The following is a 23,379-nucleotide window of genomic DNA, read 5'->3' as shown; positions in this document are numbered from 1 at the left end:
TATTACTGTATGCTTCCAAATTACTGTCATAATTAGACAGTAGAAAAAGGAATACTTCTAATCTATAAACATTTGTCATGCTATAATCTTTGAATTGAAATTGAATTTCCTCAGTCATCATTTTTCCATGCTTTTTCCTGAAGAAATTATAGCTAAAATTAAGTAATCAGCATTACACATTGCAGTGTCACAGCTCAATTACAATGCCCTGTAACTATTCCAAAAGATGCATCATTTGTACAGCTAAATGCATTAAACAGACATAATAAACTATTGTTGTTAACAGTAAATCTATTCTCCACTTCCCAATAACAAATATAAGTACCTCCAGAGTTTTGGTGCTGGGTAAAATAAACCAATGCACTGCCCAATAAGGCATTTATTAAGTATCTGCAGAATGCTTTAGTTCTAAAAGGTCACGTTCCATATACCTGAAGTGTCTGGGGCTCCAAACAAGTACTTTCATACCACTTGTTTAAAGCAGTACAGGTATACTCACACCAACACTGCAAACACACAACTTATTCAGCAAGTGAAGATGGCATAAGCAGCCTCCCTCTATTGAAAGAGGATACCAAACTCCTTGCAAGCAGCTTAGGGAAAGTAACTTCAGCCTCACAGTAGTGGTCTAAAGTCTTGCACAATGCACAGCCTAAAATGCATAGTACATACAAACACAGTATTTGCTAAATATAGCAGCTAACTTATATTTCCTGTTCCACCTGCACATAAATCCACACCTTTTAATGAACTCTTGTACTGTCTCCAAAGCAAAGGATAGCTACTTTGCTAATGTTTTGCAAAAAACATGCTTGGAAAATATGCATGTATCCAGAAAAAACAAAACCATCAATATTGAAGCACACAACTTAAATGAGAAGCTAGGAAATGGCATTATCAACTCTCAAGTTTGAGTATTCAGACTGACATAACTCGCAATGGCTAGAGTTCTTTGACATGAAAAGGTTGTGGGCTGGCTTTCCTTTGGTTTTTTGTTGGTTTGTTGTTGTTGTTGTTTGTTTTGTTGATTTTTTTTTAAACTTACATTTATCCAGGGTATGAATTCCATCATCTATCAGTAAGAAGAGATCAAAACAGCATTTAGTGCAATTTGTATACTTCGTAAGATGGAAAATCACAATACACAAGCATTTGTAAGGACAGCACAGACACCATGTCACAATGAGGAGAAACAAACACGAGTGAATGAAAAACATGAGATGATGTGCTGCCGGGCTCCTTACCCATTGCTGCTGCTGCTGGAGCTCCCTGATGGTACTCTCAGCTTGCTCCAGTTTAGTATTGGCCTCATCACTCTGCTGTTTGATGGTGGCCAGCTCCCGTTTTATGAGGTAGTTTTCCTCAGCCTCCTGGGCCCTTGTCACTTGTCCCTTAGGACATAATTATGTGGGTTTTTTCCCCTCAAAAGCAATTGAGGATAAATCCAAGAAAGACTGCCTTTGCAGTACTCAGGTGCACATTTCAGATTGGTTTTGCAAACAGCATAGAATACAATTAGTAGAAATTTTTGGATAATGTAGTACTAAGCAGTTGCTTTAGTACTTTGTTACTAAGCTTGATATCCTTCCAGCAAGCACAATTGTGTACCTGCATTCAATAAAGTCAATTCATGCAATATTACTCAGTTGTACATGCAAAGATTTAAGTTTGTAATATTCAACTGAAGTGTTAATAATGTTTCAATCCATTTGAAACAAATTTCCACCAGAATTACATTAGGTTAGAAAATTATTATAACGTGCAACTACTGGCTTTATATTTTTTAATGTATTAAACAACTTTCTAGTAAGAGATTAGCCATATATTTATTCCAAATCAACAAGGCAAGGATAGAGAGCAGCATGCAAATATGCATGCATTAAAGCAGTTTGGTTTTGTGAAAGTAGAAAGAGTCATACAGTAGAAGACTAGAAGACTATACCTGTATCAATCTATCTGCCAAGGAAGCACTTTCCTACAAAGGAAAAATTCAGATAGGAATAAGGAAAAGAAAAAACAAAAGAGCGATAATAGTGACACACACACACACACACAAAAAAAAGACTAGAGCAGAGAAAGAAAGTGTCCAAGTTCTATCCATTTTTCTATACAGGCAACTTGTTTTTACAAGGTTAAAAGCTCTTATATAAGTTAAGGCAACTCAGGCTGGAAATTGCAGGAAGCAGCCTTTTACTGCAACAGATGTAACAAGTCAATCTTTGATACAAGCAGGTACCAAAGCCAGATTTCTGTTATGCTTAGAATTCACTTACAGATCTGAACACTACGAAAGGAAGGCATTTCAGCACAAAGGCAACTCCACTAAGTGCAGAGACATCCAAGCAGAACTAATGCTTCCACAAAGATGAAACAGGGAAATTAAATGGCGCAAACTGAAAGACCTAAGTAGAAAATTTCAACCACGACAGCTAATATTTTGTTCTAATGAGCTTTAGCAATAACTCGATTAAACAGTTCATAGAGTCTTTTCCCTTACCGAAGTACTACAAGAAATGTGTGCATGCTGACAAGCACTACATTTCCTCCACCCTGCTAAATGTACAATTTAATTAAAGACATCTCCACTCTATCACCCTTGTAAGCACCCAATTTTCACAGATTCGATGGTATTCTATTCAGAGATGGTTAAACCATCCAAAATCTTATAAAAATTCCAAGGATAAAGTTTGAACTGATTGATAGGAGCTACCAGTTAAATGTAGTCAGGTTACTTCTTAAGGTGTTTGTCATTACAGTTTGCTAAGAAAATCACAAGTAAATCATTTGCAAGGATGAGGAGAGAAATTTTTAAAAGTTCCCAAGAGAAGAATTATATGAGTTGTTTTTTTTCTTTTTTACTTCATGATCTGTTCTTAGATGCTTTGATGACAAGAATTTTGGACAAGGGTAATTAATATGGATAACTTCTCATTTTGAAGCATTTCAATTCCAATCAGACCGGGATATTCTGAAAATGAATCTTGACATTTTAAACACAGAATTTACAGGCACATGAGTTGTCTAGTGGCTCACCATTGAGTTCCTAGCAAATAAAAAATAAAAAACAAACTTTGAACCTCTGCAAATGAAGCATAAACCAGGGACATTTACTATTGTAAGTCCACAACAAAAACACTAACATCATTTGTTACAGAATTAAACATTTCAAAGTCCATTTCCTTCAGTTAGCTTTACCTACACCTCAAGATCTGAAACAACTAGATTCATAAAATTTTTGGTCACAACTTCTTTTCACAAGATGTCCCTCACAACGTGCATTTTTTCCCAAACCACAGTTCAGAAATCACAGTTAATCACAACGTGACCATTAAATCTATTATGGCTTCTTGGAGAAACATCTGAAATACAGCATTGTTAAATTATTTCAGATAAAATTTAGTCTGTCCTTTTCCTTACTGTGAAGCAATTCTTTGTAAGTCATGAGCATTCAACTTCATTTGCTGAAAGACAGCTGTTATTTGCAGTTAAAATGGGTAAGAACATTCTCATGCTAGAGCACACCTTCTTAGATTCAGTCTGTCACATAAAGCATGATATCAACACAGGAAAGCCAAAGTACAATGCTTGCATGCTATCAGTACATAAGACAACAGTTATCATGCATACTTGAACATTATATCCAGCTACAAAGAAGCCTAACAAAACCCTATTTTAGACTATATCCGTGAGAAATTATTTCCCCCAACCCCTCTTTATCTGTAATTTCTACAAAAATTCCAAATCATGTAAGATGAATTAATAGCTGACAGCAACAGACTTCTGTACTAACCGTGAATGCTGCAACAACATCCCTCTTCTGCTGTATTCAGTGACAACAATCTTTCACCTTCACCTCTCTGATCATTGATAAGCCTGTCATTTTGCTCCTACATAAAAACCTAGCAACTTCAGATTGTCAGAAGTGAGGACTTGCTCACAATAAACTCTTTTCCATCCAGGCATTACACTATTTTATGTAGTCTTCTGTACTTCTATACTTCCAGTTGAGGAATAAAATGCTACAGAAATCAGATATACCAAGATGTTCAAATAAGAGCCAGACAAACATAAGCACTGACATTCACAGCTTTGTTATTGCCACGCTTTTGGCTAAGCACTGTTAGTGAACATTGTAAATCAACCAGAAAAAAATAGTAAGTTATGAGATCCATTTCATATCGTAAGATGACTAATCGATATAATGCATATAATAACAGATTAAATTTGGTCACTAGCTTACTTACTTTTTCTAACGTTTCAATGCGCTGTTTTAGGAGCCTATTTTCAGTTCGCAACCTCTGAAATGGAAACAATTCAGAACTTTAATTCTCAGGTTATGGAAGTCTGATAAAGCCAAGCAGGTTAACTTAAGAAAATGAAAACCAAAATGTCTTATCACAGCTGCAAAAAAATCAATATGAATACAAACGTGAGCAGTGATACTCATTTTAAACATTCTTTTTATTTGATGTACTAACTCAAACAGTGAGCTCATACAGCTTGAGAGAGAAAAGATAAGAAAGGTATCGTGCAATATGAAAGCAATTGTATTGGTGCTGTATGAAAGTCAGTGAACCCAGGGCTTAACCACACAACCCTATTAGCCTCCTCTTCATAAACAGAGCAGGACACAATCCTCATGGTGAAGGGACATGAAAAAGTAATCCCTCCACTAGGACAAGTTAATGAGATGCTACAGAGGCTCTCCTCCTTTTCTTCTCAATAAAAAGGATAATTAATTTTTTTACTTGTTAGAAACTATATGAACAATTATTTACTTCCAAAGTAAGAAATAACTACTTTTTTTTTATCTGTATCTTTTTTTAATCCGATGCATTTCGTACAAATCTTAACTTGATAAGCCATCCCAGCAGACCCTAATTGAAAGTAAAGAATGCTACCTGTCTTACTATTTGTTTACAAGGATAAATCATATGCAAAAGCACAGAAAATTTCTGTGCTCCCAGATGCACATCACTGAATTTTTCTGAAGAACTGTTGTCTTTGAAATTGACATAGAAAGACAAATGACCAGAAATGTATGGCAAGAAGGAAGGATACAACTCACTCCCTCTAAAAAGCTTAAATGCTAAAGGAAAATACAACAAAAGCTTATTTATGTAACAAAAGCAAATAAATGTTCCATGAAGTATGAGAAACAGGTCAGTCAGTAAAAGAACCTAAGCCTGTAGGAGCAGATCTGAAGGTTTTTTGACCAAGATCTCCTGAACCCCACATTATGTATCAATTGCAGAAGCTCCATAAGGAAGAGGTGAACACAGACAGGACGCCTTGTGTGCAAGGCATCAGAGGAAAAATAAATAAATCTCAAAACCAATCTTGAAGTACTTGAGAGAAATGTGGTAAAATCTTCCTTAAAATGTTTTCCAAATCTTCCACGTGGAATATCCACATCTTAAAACAGTGTTGTGAACCTCTGATAAATGAGGTTGTCTGTAAATCAAAGTTTAGTAGCAGAAACTAACGAGAACCATGTACAGCAGGTCTCCACTGATTAATTCTGGTGAACAAATTTGAAGAGAAATGTCACAGTCAAGTGCCCTTTATGAGCAAACAGTCCAATGCAAATGCTAAAAAACAACAATGTGGGAACCTCAATTACGTGTCCTGCTACACGTCCTTCCTTCTAGTACTTAAAAGAGGATCCACAAAAAAGCTGGAGAGGGAATTTCTATCAGAGGCAGTAGAAAGAGGATAAAGGGTAATGACTTTAAAAGACAGATTTAGATTGGATATCTGGAATAACTCCTTTCTTCAGAGGGTGGTAAGGCACTGGAACAGGCTGCTCTGAGTCACTTTGGATTCTCCATCCCTATTCAAGGTATTCAAGGCTAGAATGGATGGGGCCCTGGGCAACCTGATCTACTGGAAGGTATCTCTGCCTGTGTCAGAGGAGTTGAAGCTAGGTGATCTTCAAGAGATCCCTTCCAAAACAATTCTACAATACACAGATCAGACACATAATCCACATTTAAGAACTGAACTTATCTATAAGTAAATTTATAGAGGCTCTCTTACTTTAATTTCAACTTGTTCTTCCATTTCTTTTGTTTTTATTGTAGTGTATTCCTTTTCTAACCTAAAAGAATAGAAATAGTAAAGGACAATTAAAAAAGTTACTGACAATTTAAGTGGTCTAATACCTAACAAGCAACAGGAAAATAGATACAGATTATATTTCCTCCATTTAAACAACCACTTGAAAGTTGCAAATACAGTCCCCCTGTAAATACTTGGGCTGGACATTAAAATTAGTTTAAGCACAGAAATACTACTGTGGAGATAAACAGGCTGGACTATATGCTGCCGAAGTGTGGGTGCTTGCTTGTATATCTTTGAGATACAGATGTGAAATGGCAACATTTGGAACAACAATAACAACTCAATGCAGTTATGCAACAATCAATTCAATACAGTCAGTCAAAGGAACACATTGCTAGGAAGGTTTGGAGGACAGAAGGATGCAAAGAGATTTGAAGCAAAACTTAAAATTATTTTGGTCCCTCTCAAGCAAGCTCCAAAACTGCCCCAATGAAAAAAACAGCAACAAGAAGAAACACAAGTTGTGATATTCAATGCCTCTATAAAAGGCAATCAAGTAAGTTTAGCCTGAATTGTAGTGTTTTAAACTGCAAGTTTTCATATTAGTTTTCAGAGAAAGGGTGTGCCCTGCAAGTTTGGGCACTACTTCTTACTCTGATGGTGGACAGGATTAGTCAACTTATTTTGAAAGACCCTAGCACATCCATTCTCCTTGCATCACAATATACTGCAAGCTGCCTGCCTTAAGAATTGCCCAACTTAACCCTGGAAAAGCACAAGAAGGGTAAATTGATTTATCAGTACAATTTACAGACGGCAGAAAAGTGAAGACATGCAACTAACCTTAAGTAGCAGTATTATACTCAGGATTTCAAACTCAGAATCAGGATTACCCTTACAATTATCCTCCCCTCCCTACTTCACCCTCAAAAAACAAACAGAAAAAACATCAAAAAGCTACACACTACACACCTAACACCACCCCATCCCACAACAGATTTTCTATTCAAATCTTTTTACAGAAGCTCTGTAATTTTCTGTAACATGCAGCTTTCCTCAGAAGCTTTAGTTTTTAAGTGAGATTTGATTGTATTCAGGAACAATAGCAAATACCACTTCAGTAGAATTCTCTTGCAAACAGTACTTCAGTTTTTAACTCTTCACAGTATAAAACCCCCAAAAATTTAGACATGGAAAATTCAAAGTGAAGTAATGCATAACGAGCTTTGAACAAACAAACAATAACTCCAAGCAATAGTATGATCTTTTCTCAAAATGTTATACCTACTTTTTCATCTTTTTTGCATTGTATTTGACTTGGTAAGATGCTTGGATTAATTTGTCTGGACCACTGTCAAACTGATGTGGAATGACCTTTTGAAAGTGCTAAAAGCAATCAGAGCACAAGATTACATATAATTAACAGCTGCAAATAAAAACACATCACACACATCTCTTAAAATATTATAATCTTAACTTACCTGTAACATCCCTTCCATGTCAAGTTGCAGTAATTCTGCTTGGTTTGTCTGAAGTAGTGCTAAACCTACTCGAAATACTATCTCTAAACCCTGTAAATAGAAGTTAAAATAATATTCAACAATTATTCATAGTACTGTCAATGCTACAAGATGATTCTACTATTGAAGAACATTGGAAAGCTCACCCAGTTTCCCAAACAAAAGAAAGGGAAATCAAAAAAATCTTTAAACAACATATTGATCCTGGGTTCCTTGTTTTGTACTGAAGACAAATAGGCTACTTGTCCTAACACCAGATCCTCTTCAGAGTGCTACCGCAGAAGTAAAAATCTCTTAAATGACAGTTCTTTACATGAGCTTTATCAATAATTTTAAATACACCTGGTACTAAAATATAATGAATAAAAAAAGAAACCAGGTACTTCTCAAAAAAGGCATTTTTGTTTCAAATAAGGTATAACACAACTGAACAATTTAAACAGATTCCAGGGAATGCTTGACTCAAGAATATCCTAGATACTATACACGATCTGGAAGGAATCCATCTCTGAGTTAGTGTTTTCTAGAAGATTATTGAAGAGGAAAAGCATAAATGGACTAAAAGCTTTGGTTTGTTACTACTTACATTCACCCAAAGCTCTAACCCTAGGTACACCTTAGGCATCAGAGATAATTCCACTGAGTAATTCCATAAATTCTTTTGGCTACTAGCCATCTTCTACACTTCCTCCTCCTCATCTGCTTATCCCCATGAAGTTTTAACATGGGCCCAAAAGATTTATTTTCTACCCCAAACGACTGAAAAACAGATGCCCCTGTTGCACGATGCTATCATACTGCATCCAGAACTTCTGGCAGATACGATGACTCTTCAATAGGCTTAGACTATAAAGTTGCATACAGCATCTATACTCAAATATGTAGTTGCTTTTCCTTAAACTACATGCACAGACATCTTCCCCTACCAAACAACTAATAAACATCTACAAAGCAAGGGTATTTGAAATTTGCTCATCAGAACTGTCTTGACAGTACTACTGAAATAGCTGCTCTTAACCATTACTCTTGAAATAGAACATAAGTATTGAGTAGTTACCTCAGACATAAAGATATCAAATATTCTTGTTGCAATTGGTAGTGGAAAAGTTGTAAGAAATATAGTTAAAAACCACGATGATGCATACATAGAAGTGTGGAAACTCTGAGACTGAAAGTGCACATAAAGTTCTGGAAGATGCTCCTGGAGAAAAAGATGAAAAAAATATATTTGTTATGGTTTTGCAAGTAGTTTTTATTGTGCAAATGGCTCTGACATACAGGGAAAAATAATTGGTATTTGCCACAGCCAGTAGTTACATAACACACAACTGGAACAAATATCACTTGATATGGGTATGAAAGTTTATCATTATGAAGATCCTAGCAGCAGACATGGCAGTATAATCTGTAGTATTTCTACACTGCACAGCAGAAATGTAAACATTTCCATACCACAAAATTAAGCCTACTTGTCCCTGTTAGCCCAACTTCTACTTTAAAAAAAAAATCAGCTATAAATTGAGTACAAATTTATAAAAATACATTTTAGTCCTAAAATTCTCAATGCAAGCTTTACAAATCATAGGCATGAAGTATAGCAACACAAGTCCTCATGACATTGTTAAAGGTTAAAAAGTACATTATACAGACACACAGACTTTCTCCTGCAGTCTTGAAATCAGCTATTGTCAGAGAACAGTCTATTATCAACAAACAAGCCTGCTCTTGAATTGCAATTCTCAATTTCATTATCCTCATTTACTGAAGTTTGACAGATTTTGTGTATACCTGTATCATGCACTCAAACTGGTACATACAAAGGCCCAGTTCAGCCATGCTTGGTTTGAAGAGTTCTCGTAGTCTGTAATCTTGCATTAATTTAACAAACACACAAAATGCTTCTTCTTCTGGCATCTATATCAAAAATAAAAACAACAGAAACAAAAACTCAAGAGAAGCATAAGGACAGAATGAATGTTTAGGAAGATTTAGTGTTTTGCTGTTTCTCTAAACAAGGAATTTATAACTGATGATTACTATTGTAGTTTTCTTTGTATATGCTGGGTCCTACCAAGTGGCTTCTAAACCAAAATGGAGGTCTGCAAACTTCTTACAATATAACCTGGTTTATAAAACTGAACAGTAATACAAAGACAACTTTTAAAATATGACACTTGTGAAATTCCAGTTGAACTAAAAGGAGGTTTAGCATAATAGATTTGAAATGACTATTCAATAGCTGAAATAACATGTCCTAGAGTAACTTGCAAAACTGGGATCCCACCTTAGCTTTAAGAAACAATTGCATTCTCTCACTCAGAAAGTTAGTAGCTTCTTGACAAAAGACAGAAACAGAGAATATTCTCATTTGATTTGCAGAATAAAAGACAGCCCTCTACTATTACAGTTTAACAAACAGCAATTAAGAATGACCAGAAAATTCCTTCCAAATCACTACGACGCATTACGCGATCTAGCAGGGATTTTCATTGTTCGCATATTTCTTAATACAGTGTTTACCTGCATAAGTAGTAATCCAACAATAAAAGCACTTCCTTGACAGTATCCAACTTCACGATCCACCAAAGAATAAGCCTACAAAATAACATTTTTAAGACTCCAAACAATTAAATCCTCATTACTAATAAAAATATATCTTAGCTCATGCTGTTATTTTGATAACAACTTTTCTTGCTCTTCCAAAACCCCAGCAAACAGACACTCCATACAAAAAATCTGAACAGATATTTAGTTGCTACCTGCAGCTACAGAGACATGAACTTTGCTCTGTTGGCCTTCAACACACTAACACACATCTAAAAAAGCTTGCAGTTCACAGGAATTTGCCAGGTCTTACAAGATAAGAAGGTTCCCATACCAAATGCACGGGATTACTACATCTGCAGAAGATTTGACAAAAGAAACAGTCTGTTTCAGAACAATTCAGAGCCGCAGTTCTATTTACAGGTGGTTTCCACACATATTGTATGTTTCCATGCATTTTTTAGAATTGGAAGTTACTACGATTCAGAGAAGGGCTGACTTCTCTGTTGAAGCTACAACAGAAATTTAAGCTGTAGTAGAATGGAGGCAATACAGTGACATTTTGTGGCAATCTCATTTTGTGTGCTTGTGCACTAACAACTGCACATTAGCTTGCACCTACCATTTTCTTCTACCACACACAGGCTCACCAACACCTGAAAATGGAATGCTCGTTTTGATTTACTATGTTCTCATCTATCAGTATTGTTTATTTCATGGCACACTTTTTTCCATTATGCTATCAGCAGTTACTATGTGAAATTGCTTTAATGCAAGTTTAGTAAGCAAATGTTTTAAATCTCTTATAAAATCATATTAAATAGGAATACAATATTTGAAAGCTATCTTTGAAATGTAATTTGGAAAGTAGAGTAAGTTTAAAAAAAACAAACAGGACACGTGAAACTGACACAACACATTCAGAAGTTAAATTATTTTTTTAAACCTTTGTGCTTGCTTACTCTTGTTAATGTGTTTTCAAGAACAGAAACGCTGACTTACCTTCATTACATTAAATAAAACCTCCTGCCCAAGGCTGTCTTTCTCTTTAAAGAAATCATGCTCTGGATACGTTCTAGCAATGTCCCTTCTTATTAGTTTCTCACAAGGAGATGTCATTTTCAAAAGCTCTGAATACTGATCCTTTATTGGCATGCTTTGAGCACTACACAGAAGCTGCCAGACAATTGCTCTGAAATGATGAGGTATCCCTTTTCGAACAAGCTCCTAAAGCACAAAAAGGGATACAAAATCATTAATATTTCCTGAAAATAATACATTATGTCACAAATCAGTTACAAAGCTCATAAGGTGTAAGCCTCAATTGCAGCCCGATAGATAAATGGCAGGTAATAAAAATTAAGTGTTTTTAATTAGCTAATTTAGACAATTAAAGGTTTTGTTTGTTTGTTTTTAAGTAAATAACTATGAAAAAAACTGAACATTAAGAAAACATTTTCAACAAGAACTCCTCTAGGCCAAAGAGTAATAGTAATTTTTAATATTTCACAAAACATTATTGAATAAAGTAATCTTAATTATATTCCTAGTTCTTAAGACATAAGAAATTATTGCTTAAGAATAACTTCCAAGACAAGTAAATGGCAAAAAAAAAATTGAAACTAAATGGAGCACAGACAACCAGAAAAAAGTGCACAAGATTTCTATCAGAAGTCATTTGACACACACTCCACAAAAATGTCTAATTTCTCTCTTGTGCCAGTATTTCAAAGTTTTCTTTTGTTTAAAGGAAGTATTTAAATGTGATTTCTGACAATAGACCAAGAATACATTGTTTACATCAACTGAGCTTGCTTCATTTACCTGAAATTCCCTGAAGAGAAAAAAAATAAAAATCAGCTAGTTATTATACAACTCAAACCTTCTCAGATCTATTTATCACATTCCAAGAATGTTACTCGTCTTTTCAGAACAGACAAGTAGAAAGAAGTCTTGTTGCTTAATGTGAAAAACTGCGGGGAAAGCATGAGTCGAAGATAATAGGTTTAGTAGTACTTTCTGCAACTAGGATCTGTCTGACTACAAGACTGCCAATTCAAGACAAGAGGGTTCCTTTGTCATTGGCAGGTTTTTTGTTTGTGGTTACTTTTTTTTTTTTTTAAGCCTTATGAACTATTATCAAATACTGTCTCCTGCAGGTCAGTTTATTTTATTTTGCGGGTATTTATTCTGAGGTCAGAATCATCTATTCTACTCCTATTTGTCCAAGTACTTATCCTCCTACTCCAAATATTAAGATATCACTAATATTAACTAATCTTTTGAACTTGGTAACTTCCATAGACACTCCTGCTTCAAATTATTTGTTAAGCCTGAACTCCACTGCAGGAGTTTTGCAGCACTATCTGCAGCTTTCCAATATCCTAAAGATCACCAGCTTTTTCCAGAACCTTCCTAGTAATGTCACTGCAACTATTTGTTGAGATATGACAGTGACATTTAGTTATTTCCCAAAAGATGTCCAACTCCAAACCAACAAGCCTAAGACAGCTTTCCACATTTATCTCTAGCTATTATGTCAACGACGCACTACCAGTTTGCAGTTCAGTCACCCAAAGCCTCAAAAAGTCTAAAAGCATAAACAAATAATTAGTTAGTAATTTCTTGCATTAAGTTATCATGCACTTGCTTGACCAAAATAACAAGGTTAATTCCACCAATATTCTTAGAGAAACAGCAGGAAAACACACCTAAGTATCACTAAAATTCTATTATCTTACTCAGTACTGGGCACACAGAAAAGTGAAACTTGCATCATCTTTCAGTATCTCTACAGAAACAGGAAGAGTTCCAGAGAGGCTCAAGGCACATGGATGGGTCACATCCATGTGATACACTCCTTGTATCACATACAAGGAAAACACATACACCCATGACTAATGCTTCAAAAACTTGCCAAGTATCTAGTAACTTAAGGCTAGCTTTCATAGTCAGTATGAAATGAAATTTGGGCTGCTAAGATCGTAACTACTGGCACAATCAACAACAAAGTATGGATGTTCTATATTCCAAAGTTTAGCTTGATTTTTGACAAACAAAAAAACCCCACACACCTGAGAATTATTTCACCATTGAAAAACCTCACTAAAAGTATACTTAATTAACTAACTTTCAATAAATATTTATTCTCCAAACAATTCTTGACCAGCATGACACTTCATTTACAAAGCCTACATGCAAGCAGTTCAGAAAGTGATTCCATCCAATCTGATCTAGTTATTACCAATCTGCTTCTCCTTGCCAGGTTCACAGGTCTTCTTTGCACAGCTTTTTAGGAACACCTTTCCAGAAACTGTTTTCCCTATGCAAGCATAGAGCCTTGAATTCATTTTCATCCCTTGTTTCCACTCTCGTGTTCTCTCTCCACAACTGACTCACATAAAAGACACTTTGCTTTAGCCCATTGTTCTGCCTTCCCACAACCTATTCACACACATGAACTTCGAACTATTCAAAAGACCTTGAAATTTGTATTCTGCACATAAAACTACAGACTAAAGCCAATAAAGAACCAAAACAGAATAGGCTGCCCACGAATAAAAATCCTACACTTCCAGTACTTTCTACTTCTGAAACATGAATGTTAAATGCTCTAACTACTTTGTAATTTAAATATAAATTATTGTTGAATTCTGTTCCTGCACATGCCCACAGCTTAGACGGACATATACAGCCCAAAATTTCTCTAACCTTCTAAAACAGTTTAGAAACTGTTTTCTTCCACTTGATGTTGTTCCTGGGGTCAGCAAACTTGGCCTGAACAATTGAACTAAATTTGTATCAGATCCTCATAAAATAGAATGATCTGCTCCTCTAATAAGAATGCTTTTAAATAGACAGCTGTTCAGTGGGGAAAAAAAAAAGATATCACAGCATCCAGCTACAATATGATCTTAAGCAGGTTTTCAGTAACTCCATTTTGAAAACATCAAGTATGTGATTAAAGGAAATCTCTCATAATCAGACAGAAGTATAATAACAGTTACATAAGAAGCACTAGGGCTTCAGGATTGAAATAGATACAGTTAGAAGCTTCTCTTATTTGCTTATCTTAAAATTGAGCCAAAAAGCTATCACATTATAAATCCATCCTACAAATGTGTCCAACTACCTTAACTTGCTTTTCTTTCTTTTTCCGTACATCTTCCCATTCATTCACAATTCTCCCCCACAGGATCCACGAGTCTTCTTCAAGATGGCTGAGATTGCTAGAAGCTGATGAACTAGATACAAGAGAAGATCCACTATTTCTTCTTGACCCATTTACTGATCGCAAGGATTTGCTATCTGTTTCTAGGAGCCTGCAAAGAAACCATGCACAGACACACAAAAACAAGAAACTACATGTTCTTATCACGCTATTGCCACACTATTGTTTTTGTTTTGTTGGAAGCACAAATTTGTAAAAAAAAAAAATCACTGCAAAGAACAAGCATAGAGTTGCACTGGGTCCATGTTGGTTTTTCCAACATCCATCTGTAATAAATTTAAATAGAACTGTTCAATGTTACTATTTATAATCACTCAAGTATTTCTGCAGCCAGAATAGCAGATTACATTGCAGCCTTTTAAGGAACTAACAGAACTGTCACATTATGCATAAATAACAGAATTGAGATTTTAATCAGTGTCTTACAACCTCCTGAACTAGATCTTAATAAAGTTGGAGAAAGCACAGAGGCAGCACAAATCAAACTTCTTCCACACATTTACCAACTGGAGATTAAAAGCTGAACACAGAAGATCAGCAGGATTCGAGGTGTAAGTACCAACAACAGGGTTTGACCTTACTAGCAACACAAAAACAAACAAACAAACAAAAACCAAGGGCTTTCGTGCATTGAGTTGACAAAGAGAACACAAGCAAAGAAGTTAAACATTCTCAACAATCATTTTGAATGTCAAAGGTACAGGAAAAGACAGTAATTTTAAAGAAAAGAAATCAAAAATCTCCCCATTAACACAATACACATTGATAATGTATATACAGACATATAATAATGTAAGTTACTCTTCTGAACTATGCTGACAACTGTTCAATATGGTGTTTTATAAATGGATGAGAAAAAAAATAACTCAGTCCTAACAAATGGGAATTGGGCAACAAAAGCTAATGGATGGATAAAGCCCACCACTTGGATATGAGAACTGGGATTATCAGGTAGCAAGATTTGTACAAATACTTCATGAAGTAGAGAGATCTGGCTCAGTAATTTTTCATGCACCTGCACGAAATCTAAAAGCCTGGCAACATTTTAGCACAGTTGTATTAAGTTTTAAGTTCTTATTCATAACCCTTTTACACAAGTCTCAGACTACTTGTACTTTAAGCTCCCAGCTAAGAGATACTTATATTAGCTTTCCCAGTGCCCAGCTTTCACCTTGTTTTTTAATGTTTAGAAACCTAATACCAATGCATAATGAAAACTTAGCTCAAAAATTCCTTCTATCAGTGTGAGTCAGCATCAAAAGAGCAAAGTAATTACTGATGAAAAACGAGCACAGAAAAAATATCGCAATTATAAAAACATGATGATTATAAAAGGCTCTGACTGGTTAATTACCACAGCTTTTTCATATAAGTTTCACTAGATTGATCTTACCTGGATAAATTCATTGTCCTTGGATTTGAAAATGGGAAGTTCTTTACAAAGTAAGTAGTATGCAAAGTTCCGTGTTGTTCAACAACTGATTTCCTTCACCTAAAACTTTATAAATGATTTACTAATGCCAAACAGTTACAACAGGACTCTGGACTGAGCTACCTCATTATTTTGAGAAGACTTCCAGTAGAAATGGATTACAGAATGTTTAATACATTCATAGCCTGATACTGTTCGAGTTTTTTCAGTTCCTAGCCTGTTTAAATAATTCACATTGTTCTTGTTCATGTTAAAGTCAAGAACATAAATTAAACCTTTACAAGTACCCAGCACCAGCTATTGTTCCATGTGTTCAGTGTACAATTCCTTCTCACTGTGTTAAAATGCAGATTCAAGCTTCCAAAACTACAGTGCACCCTCCATGATAAGAGCACCACATTTTTACTTCAAGTATTGGGTCTCACAAGGAAAGTACATTTGGTGCGAGATATCTGACAACCTCTAATTACAATTCATGCACAAAACTAAAAGTGGGAAAGAACAACAAATCTGTCTTAAAAAAAAAAAGATTAATCAAATGAAAACAGATAGGTTAACCTAAATTGTACTAAATCAAGAGTGCAAACCTGAAGAAGAAAACCTAACAAGCGCAAGCTGACATGCTTCGAAAAAGCAAACTAACTTCAGGGCTTAATATAACTACTCTAGATAAACAAATCTTACGCCCTAACAAAGATAAGCAGTCCAAAGAACAGATATTACAGTTTTTTTAAATAGAAATGAGACCCTTGGTCATAAAAAGAACTGAAAGCTTCAGATTAAATGCAAATGAGCTTTCTTAAAAGCACTCCATTTACCTCCTTTTTTTTCTTCTTTTGATAAATTTTAAATGGCTACTAGCACAGCAAAAAAAATCACAGTACACCTTCAAATGAAAGATAACCCCATAAACCATAAGGAAAAGAGCTGACCTCCATTCTCAGTCATGAACTAGACAGCTACAATTTCCTTGTAAGTTACTTTACTATCAGGCTGCAGAATCAGAGCACGAAGAGAAGATGTGCCAGGAGACAATTGGCATTACTGCCTCTTCTCAGTTACAGGAGTGTATAAAAAAATTCAGGACAAACAGGAATGACTGATCAGGGATTTCTCTTTCATGAAATTAAGTCATTGCATACCTCCATTAGCATAACTGCAGCATGCATCTATTATTCCTTGCAAATAAAAGATGTTTGAACACTGCTCCATCTGTAAAATGACACCTCCAGCCATAACACTGAAGAAACTGCAAAGCCTCCTTTATTAGCTGTACCTGTACAAAATAACTTGACCTGCAGACTAAATTACAGAATACAAACTGAAGAACTCTGCTCAAACCCTTAAACTAAATAGCAGAATAGCAGCTTCTACTTTTCTACTATTTCCAACAGAAAATCCTGTTCCATGTACATCATCATAGGTAAACAGATAACACGCTAAAAGGCTACACGTGAGCAGGTTGTACTGTGGAAATCAAGAACGAAAACAAGGGAATTCTGAGGTACTCCACATTTCAAAAAGCCTATAAAAATACCATTTTTATCTAAGAATGTGAGGAAGTTACACAGAAGTCTCATTCCTATGATATTCCATTTCAGTTAGGATACTGAACACTGTGTGACTCCAATGTAAATTTCTAAAATAAGCAGCAGTTATAAGCACTTCTTTAAAACCAGAAAGATAACCCTTCTGAACATTCTACAAAAACAGATTCTTCAAGAATATACACCTTTAGAACATTAATTCTTAACCTTGAAATTAAGGTGTTGCACCAAGACAATAACAGCAACCTCCTTTAACAGTCTCAATGCTGAAGCTACAATAAACCAATTCAATCTTATTACTATAATCTGTAGATCAAGAAGTTTTGCATTTACCTGTTCTGCTCCTCAAGTTTAGCCAGTAATTCTAGGTCGTCTGGACTCAGCTGTGCTGGCGAGGATGGTGATAATGCAGGTGTAGACAAAGTGGTAGAGGAGGATGTAGTGTGTAAGGAGGCAGATGGACTTGCCACCTGACTGGCCATCTGACTGACGGTGTGCGATACAGTGTTCTTCACCCATGAGAGAGTAGAGCTCAGCTTGCCTGCAACCTTGTCTGTCGCCACCTGTGATGACAAGAAGAGGCTACAACAGTTGTGTTGTGTTTGTTTTTTTTCCCATCTTTTCAATCAACCTGCTTCCACTAAACAGGGAAAAGATGCAATATGCATAAGCTGGCATTGGGATTGTTTATTTCTGCAGAAGACCCAAAGCTGTCAGAAGCAAGACAAGCTGCAACGATAGAAATTCAGTATTACAGAAGAAATAACATGCAACTATATTGCTAATACACAAGAAAGATACAGAGGAATTTGTTCAACGGAACTGGTTTCTGCAGTACAGAAATACCACAGGTCAGTTCAGACTTCCCACTACAGAAAAAAAATCCACTACTTTTTAAAATGTATTGAGAAGATAGTAACAGCGCAGGACATGCAGAAGGATAGATGAGGAAGCAGTCAACTACTTCATAACTGACAGAGAAGCAGCAGAAACATATCAGTGTAAATCCTAAGCTCTGCTGATTTCTGTTTGCCTATAACAGAAATCCTCCACAGCATGGGGAAGAGGAACAGGTGCACCACAATTCTCATTTACACCAAAGTAAAGGATTCTTTAACACCTGCCAGCATGTAGAAAAAAAGTTAAATTCTGTGTGCTTAATGTTGTCTCTGGAAAGCTTAATGGGTTTTGCTAGAAATACTCAGATGCAGGGTTACAAACCACAAGTGTGAGCAGTAAGGCCCTGTAATGCCATGTGATAGAACACACAGCAATAATAGTGTGGTGGCAACGTCCTAGGCTACAGCAAATGAGGACAAGCCCAAACGCAGCAGCCACACATGCAGAAACAAAGAAAATTTGCTTACTTTTGGAAGGCCTCCAGTAGGCAGGGATCTCCAGCAAGATACCCTCACCTCCACTGCCAACCCTTAAATGAGGCCTGGGAAGCACTGGATCCTGGCTCCACCCCTTCCACTCACTCAGGTGCATCGCATGCAGCTGAGCTCCCCTGGGTTGCCCTGCCTTCTACCAGGTGCTCAACCACTGTTTCAAGCTGTGACTTAACATTTCTGCCACAGGCCCCCAGAAAAGCATCTGAAATGTTCCAGTTGCTTCCTGCACCACTTAGGTTTTCCTATGCAACTTCTTCTGTCCTTTCCAGTATTACAATACTAAAAAAAAAAATCCATAATTTTTTAAAGCTCACCTTGGAGATGCACTTTCAAAACTAGGATTTCAACACCACTTTTTGTAACAAAAAAAGAAAATACAATAGAGATTTCAGACTCAAATTTAATATATTCATTAATATTTCAGTCTATTGCTACTGAAGCACAAATTATTCATGTTTCATTTTAAGTGACAGATTTATAATACAGACAACACATGCATGTCACTTGGTAAGAGGACTGAGTATTTTCTCAAAGGTTTTTTACTGCTTCAAACATGACAAGCAACACAACTACTCCAAAAATAAACATTGGCAGAAACAGGAACAATCTTAAGAATACAGCAAGCAACTGCCAAAAGTCACACTTCTGTTTTGAGCACATATTCACATATAAATATTAGAAAAGCACTGATTTAGAGTTGCACACTGTGACACAAGCAGGGAGAAAAAAGGAGATACAAATGGATTATATACTACAAAGCAAAGTAATTAAGACAGCTTAAGGTGAGAAAGTAAAACCAAGCTGAGTATAGCTTACACAAGACTCACACTCTGAGTTCAGAGATCTGAAGGGGATGAGGAGGTAGGAAAAAACCTAGAATTTACTTAGCAGTAGATCACAGGGCATTAAAAAGCCATGTAAAAGTCTGTAGGAACGGACTAGGTGAAGAATACTAAGAGAAGTTACAGTCAAGAAAACTGTACAAGACAGCGGTTAAATCAGCATTTTCCAGATGCTGAATTTCAAATTAAATTTGAAAAGCAGAAAAGACAACCCACTACACCTGGGATGCACACCAAATCAAGAGAACTGTTCAGATGACCAGCCATCTCCTGCTTACTTTCTCAAAACCCACTAGACAACCCTACAGAAGAAAAACATACAGAAGGCAATGAAAAAAGACACACAAAGAATCCAATCCACTGATCATCACTATTTCTGCATGAGCAAAACCACAGACTCAATCAACTCTGAGAACACGTTTGCTTCCCCAAAGAGGTCTCCCTTAAGAGCCCGCCAATTAATCACACTTCAAACACAAACTCAGCTCACAGCCCGTGCCCAGGAACCCCACCATACCACTCAGCTGCTATAGATTTTTGAGCACAGCACACGGGCTCTTGTTCATTGCTGACTAAAACACACAGCTAATGGTGGAACTGTGTTGAAAAATAGCGTCACTGTGCCGCTGTAGTATCCATAGAAACAAACAGGAGGCATTACTTTCAGAGCAACCTACATACACATTTCTGCAGACACTGAGTTTGACCAATACTCTGCATTCCCCTGAAAGAAACAGGTATTAAAGCTATGGGTGTCTCAATTATCAGAAATACTGTTTCAACTATTCTTGTTGTACAACAAAGTAAAAATAACTGCAAGCCTTAACAATTAAGTTGGAAATTCTTTCACTATGTTTGAAAGTAGTCTTTTACTAGTCTGCCATTCAAACTATATCTAAGTCAAGCACCTTAGAGATGTAAAGCTAAGTTCTTACATACATCACTTTACACAGTGATGTGGAAAAAAACACTTTCCAAATGTTTGGTTGTGACTAGCTACTAGTTTTTGATGCCCATTTTAAATAACATACAATAGTTTTTCCTCTCATAAAGGTAACAGTAAGCTCTTCTCATAACATCCTGCTAGTTACAAGTGCACTGCCAAATTCTGACCGCAGCAACCCACTAGTAAAAGACAAGCTCCATCTGACAGTCTGAAGAAACCTTATTTAAAAAACAAAACCAACCCACACCAGCATTCATACAGCATATGATACTGGTGAATCAGAGACCTGTGTCATCGCAATATTAATATTCTCTAAAATTAAGAAAAAAATCAAGAATGCTTTATGATAATCATCAAGCAGGCATTTAATACTATACTATAGAGACAGACAAAATTTGTTCAGACAAAAAATAACACTCGATAGCAGCTTTTGGCTGTTTCCCAAGTTAGGAACGAATACAAGCAGATTAAGTGTCCACAGTCGCTCTCTAAGCCAACATCTTTGTTTTAGTCCAAATGCCCAACCACAGTACTGCACTTCAACCCCAAATACGCAGTAACTGCCTCAACCCAACTTGGAAGGGTTAGTTTTACAGAAAACTAGCAAGCAAAGTTGACAGTTAGTACAGCCCGCAGTAACAGCCACTGCAGTGTCTCTCTCAATGTGACCAAAAGGCATTAATGCTCCTCACCGCCCAAATCAGAACAGATATTTCCTAGGCTCTCCCCAAAACACTCCTTCCCAGCAAACTCAATAATTGTTTCCAGAGTTCTTAGGCTGTTAACAAGTTAACAGCAATCAAGGATAAGCCAGACTTCACTAAATCACTTCCGCCTCTACCTTGTGGGCATGCAGCTTTTGCTAAGCGTACATGTAAACACCAGGAATACCTCCCTGCTGAACGTGAGCTGAGCAAAGCTAAGTCCCCCTCCATTATGACTAAGCCACCCTCCCAGATGCCAACCCCCAGTTATTCCAACTGCCACCTGCAGCAGAAGGACAAGACGCTCTTTAACCAAAGGCATTTAAGCAGATGACTACAATGAAGACAGTATTCCTCATATACATTAACCAAAAATTTACCAAGTTGATGTTGGTTTTCATAAGGTAAATAAGACACAGGGCTTTAATTCAAAACACCGTCACATAGTTAAAACCTCAGAGGATTTATTTAACAGATCAAGATTATAAACTTAAATATAAAAGCAAACAGTCAATACATAAGTACATATTTTTATTATTAAAAAAATTGGAAAAAATACTGAATTCAGAGTATAAAATGAAGGTACGGAAAAAAGTTGTTTGAGGGAAGAACCACTGGGATTTTTTTCTTTTACATGACTGTTTGTGAGAACACTGAATTAGCAAGATAAACAGCCCTGCTTTTTCAAAATCCTCTGAGAAAGGACTCCACTTCCCCCTTTTTTCCATTTTTCAAATACTTCTCCCTCAGCCTTATCCAAAGAAGCAGCTGACACTAACTACTTAAGCACTTCATTTTCCCCCACCCCTTTCTCCTGTCAACTTTGAAAAGCTTCTCCCACCTCCTCCTCTTCATAAACTCCATTTCACCTATTCCATTCACCAGCCATCTCCTGCTTACTTTCTCAAAACCCACTAGACAACTCTACAGAAGAAAAACATACAGAAGGCAATGAAAAAAGACACACAAAGAATCCAATCCACTGAACTCTATCTAGCTCAGGAAGTGCCTTAGCCTCAGCCTGCTCAGAGAAGATCTGAGGAGGAAGCAGATTCTTGTGTTTAGTAGTTCTTCTGCAAATGTCTGCTACTCTCAGAGGCACTACTGGGCTGGCTGGACCTCAGGGATACTCACCACAGCTGTCCTCATCCAGCTTAATCAAATTCAGGCAATGCTGATTCATAATAGCTAGTATTTTCCTCCTGATTGTGTCCCCCTTTCATCATCCTCTATTTCCTCTCCTAACCCTTACTTGAAATTGCGCTTAGCTATCTCAAAATATCCTTGAATACTGTTATCTGTATGTAAATGCAGAGCTGTATAATCACGACCAAAGCAGAAACTGGAGGCTAGAAGGGAGAATAAATAGATGCATTTAAGCAAAATATCCACCAGAAAAACAAACAGAATCCAATTACCTTATCCTGTAGCCATCAAGTGAATAAAAAAAAAATGTTGGGGGGAAAAAAGAATTTTCTGACAAATGCTTTCAGAGATAAGCAAAACACACTAAATGCTGCCATATCCCCTCTGTACAGATGTGACTCCTTCCTACACCTCCTGTAGGCCACCTGTTACAAAAACTGACCCAGGACAATATGAGAATGTTTTAAAATTTGCTGTTTATTTCGGCTCCTACTGACAATTCCAAACACCACACCAACCTCACACAAATTGTTCTCTGATCAGCAACACAGGAAGCAAGCAGGAATTCCGCGTGACTACAGAACACCTCTGGATACCGTAGTCGAAATGAACCCTAAGTAGCCACAACACCATCATCGACTTCTTGCCCTTATTATACAACCTAGTCGGTGCAGATGCAGCACGAGGTGTCACTAGAACAGACCACTGAAGCACCCTTCTCAACAACCACGCACCCAAAACGCTCCTGCTTAACAATACCTCCGTAAAAACGTGACTGAGAAAAATCTCCCTTCACAGATAAACCCCCACGAGCGCACCGCAGACCAGAGGCGAGTGCTCCTTCTTATCACCACGCAGCGCCGCCGGCCCCGCGCAGTCACGCTCTCCCCACTCGCACCGCAGCGCCCACCTTCCCGCCCGGCCGGGCCGAGGCGCACGGACCCCGCGGCCCCCAGTCCGGCCACCCTCCGCAGCGCGCACCCCGCGGCGAGGAGAACCCGACGCAGAGC

General features: G+C 36.8%; 1 protein-coding gene across 4 annotated transcripts in view; it reads right to left on the bottom strand.

Annotated features, from left to right (window-relative positions):
• LOC100543679 (ecotropic viral integration site 5 protein homolog) overlaps positions 1 to 23,354 on the bottom strand; it is a 29,058-nt gene extending 5,704 nt beyond the window's left edge. The window contains exons 1-13 of one of the 4 annotated variants that reach the window (XM_010715574.3): positions 23,280 to 23,353; positions 17,671 to 17,900; positions 14,260 to 14,449; positions 11,130 to 11,354; positions 10,104 to 10,178; positions 9,372 to 9,497; positions 8,641 to 8,784; positions 7,545 to 7,634; positions 7,352 to 7,449; positions 6,040 to 6,100; positions 4,245 to 4,298; positions 1,943 to 1,975; positions 1,245 to 1,391 (exon numbers count right to left, since the gene is read on the bottom strand). In XM_010715574.3, the coding sequence (XP_010713876.1) occupies positions 1,245 to 1,391; positions 1,943 to 1,975; positions 4,245 to 4,298; positions 6,040 to 6,100; positions 7,352 to 7,449; positions 7,545 to 7,634; positions 8,641 to 8,784; positions 9,372 to 9,497; positions 10,104 to 10,178; positions 11,130 to 11,354; positions 14,260 to 14,449; positions 17,671 to 17,819 (1,392 nt within the window). In that variant the 5' untranslated portion in view covers positions 17,820 to 17,900; positions 23,280 to 23,353. Of the gene's footprint in view, positions 1 to 1,244; positions 1,392 to 1,942; positions 1,976 to 4,244; positions 4,299 to 6,039; positions 6,101 to 7,351; positions 7,450 to 7,544; positions 7,635 to 8,640; positions 8,785 to 9,371; positions 9,498 to 10,103; positions 10,179 to 11,129; positions 11,355 to 14,259; positions 14,450 to 15,751; positions 15,857 to 17,670; positions 17,901 to 18,704; positions 18,729 to 23,279 lie in introns of those variants that run through there. The other 3 variants (XM_019618454.2, XM_010715573.3, XM_031554760.1) reach the window with 3 other exon arrangements.
• Between the last annotated feature and the right edge of the window lie 25 nt (positions 23,355 to 23,379).

This window comes from Meleagris gallopavo, chromosome 10 (assembly GCF_000146605.3).
Source record: "Meleagris gallopavo isolate NT-WF06-2002-E0010 breed Aviagen turkey brand Nicholas breeding stock chromosome 10, Turkey_5.1, whole genome shotgun sequence".
In the NCBI taxonomy this organism is placed as follows: domain Eukaryota; kingdom Metazoa; phylum Chordata; class Aves; order Galliformes; family Phasianidae; genus Meleagris; species Meleagris gallopavo.
Note: the sequence above shows the minus strand (reverse complement) of the source record. Positions and strands in the feature narration are given on the sequence as shown.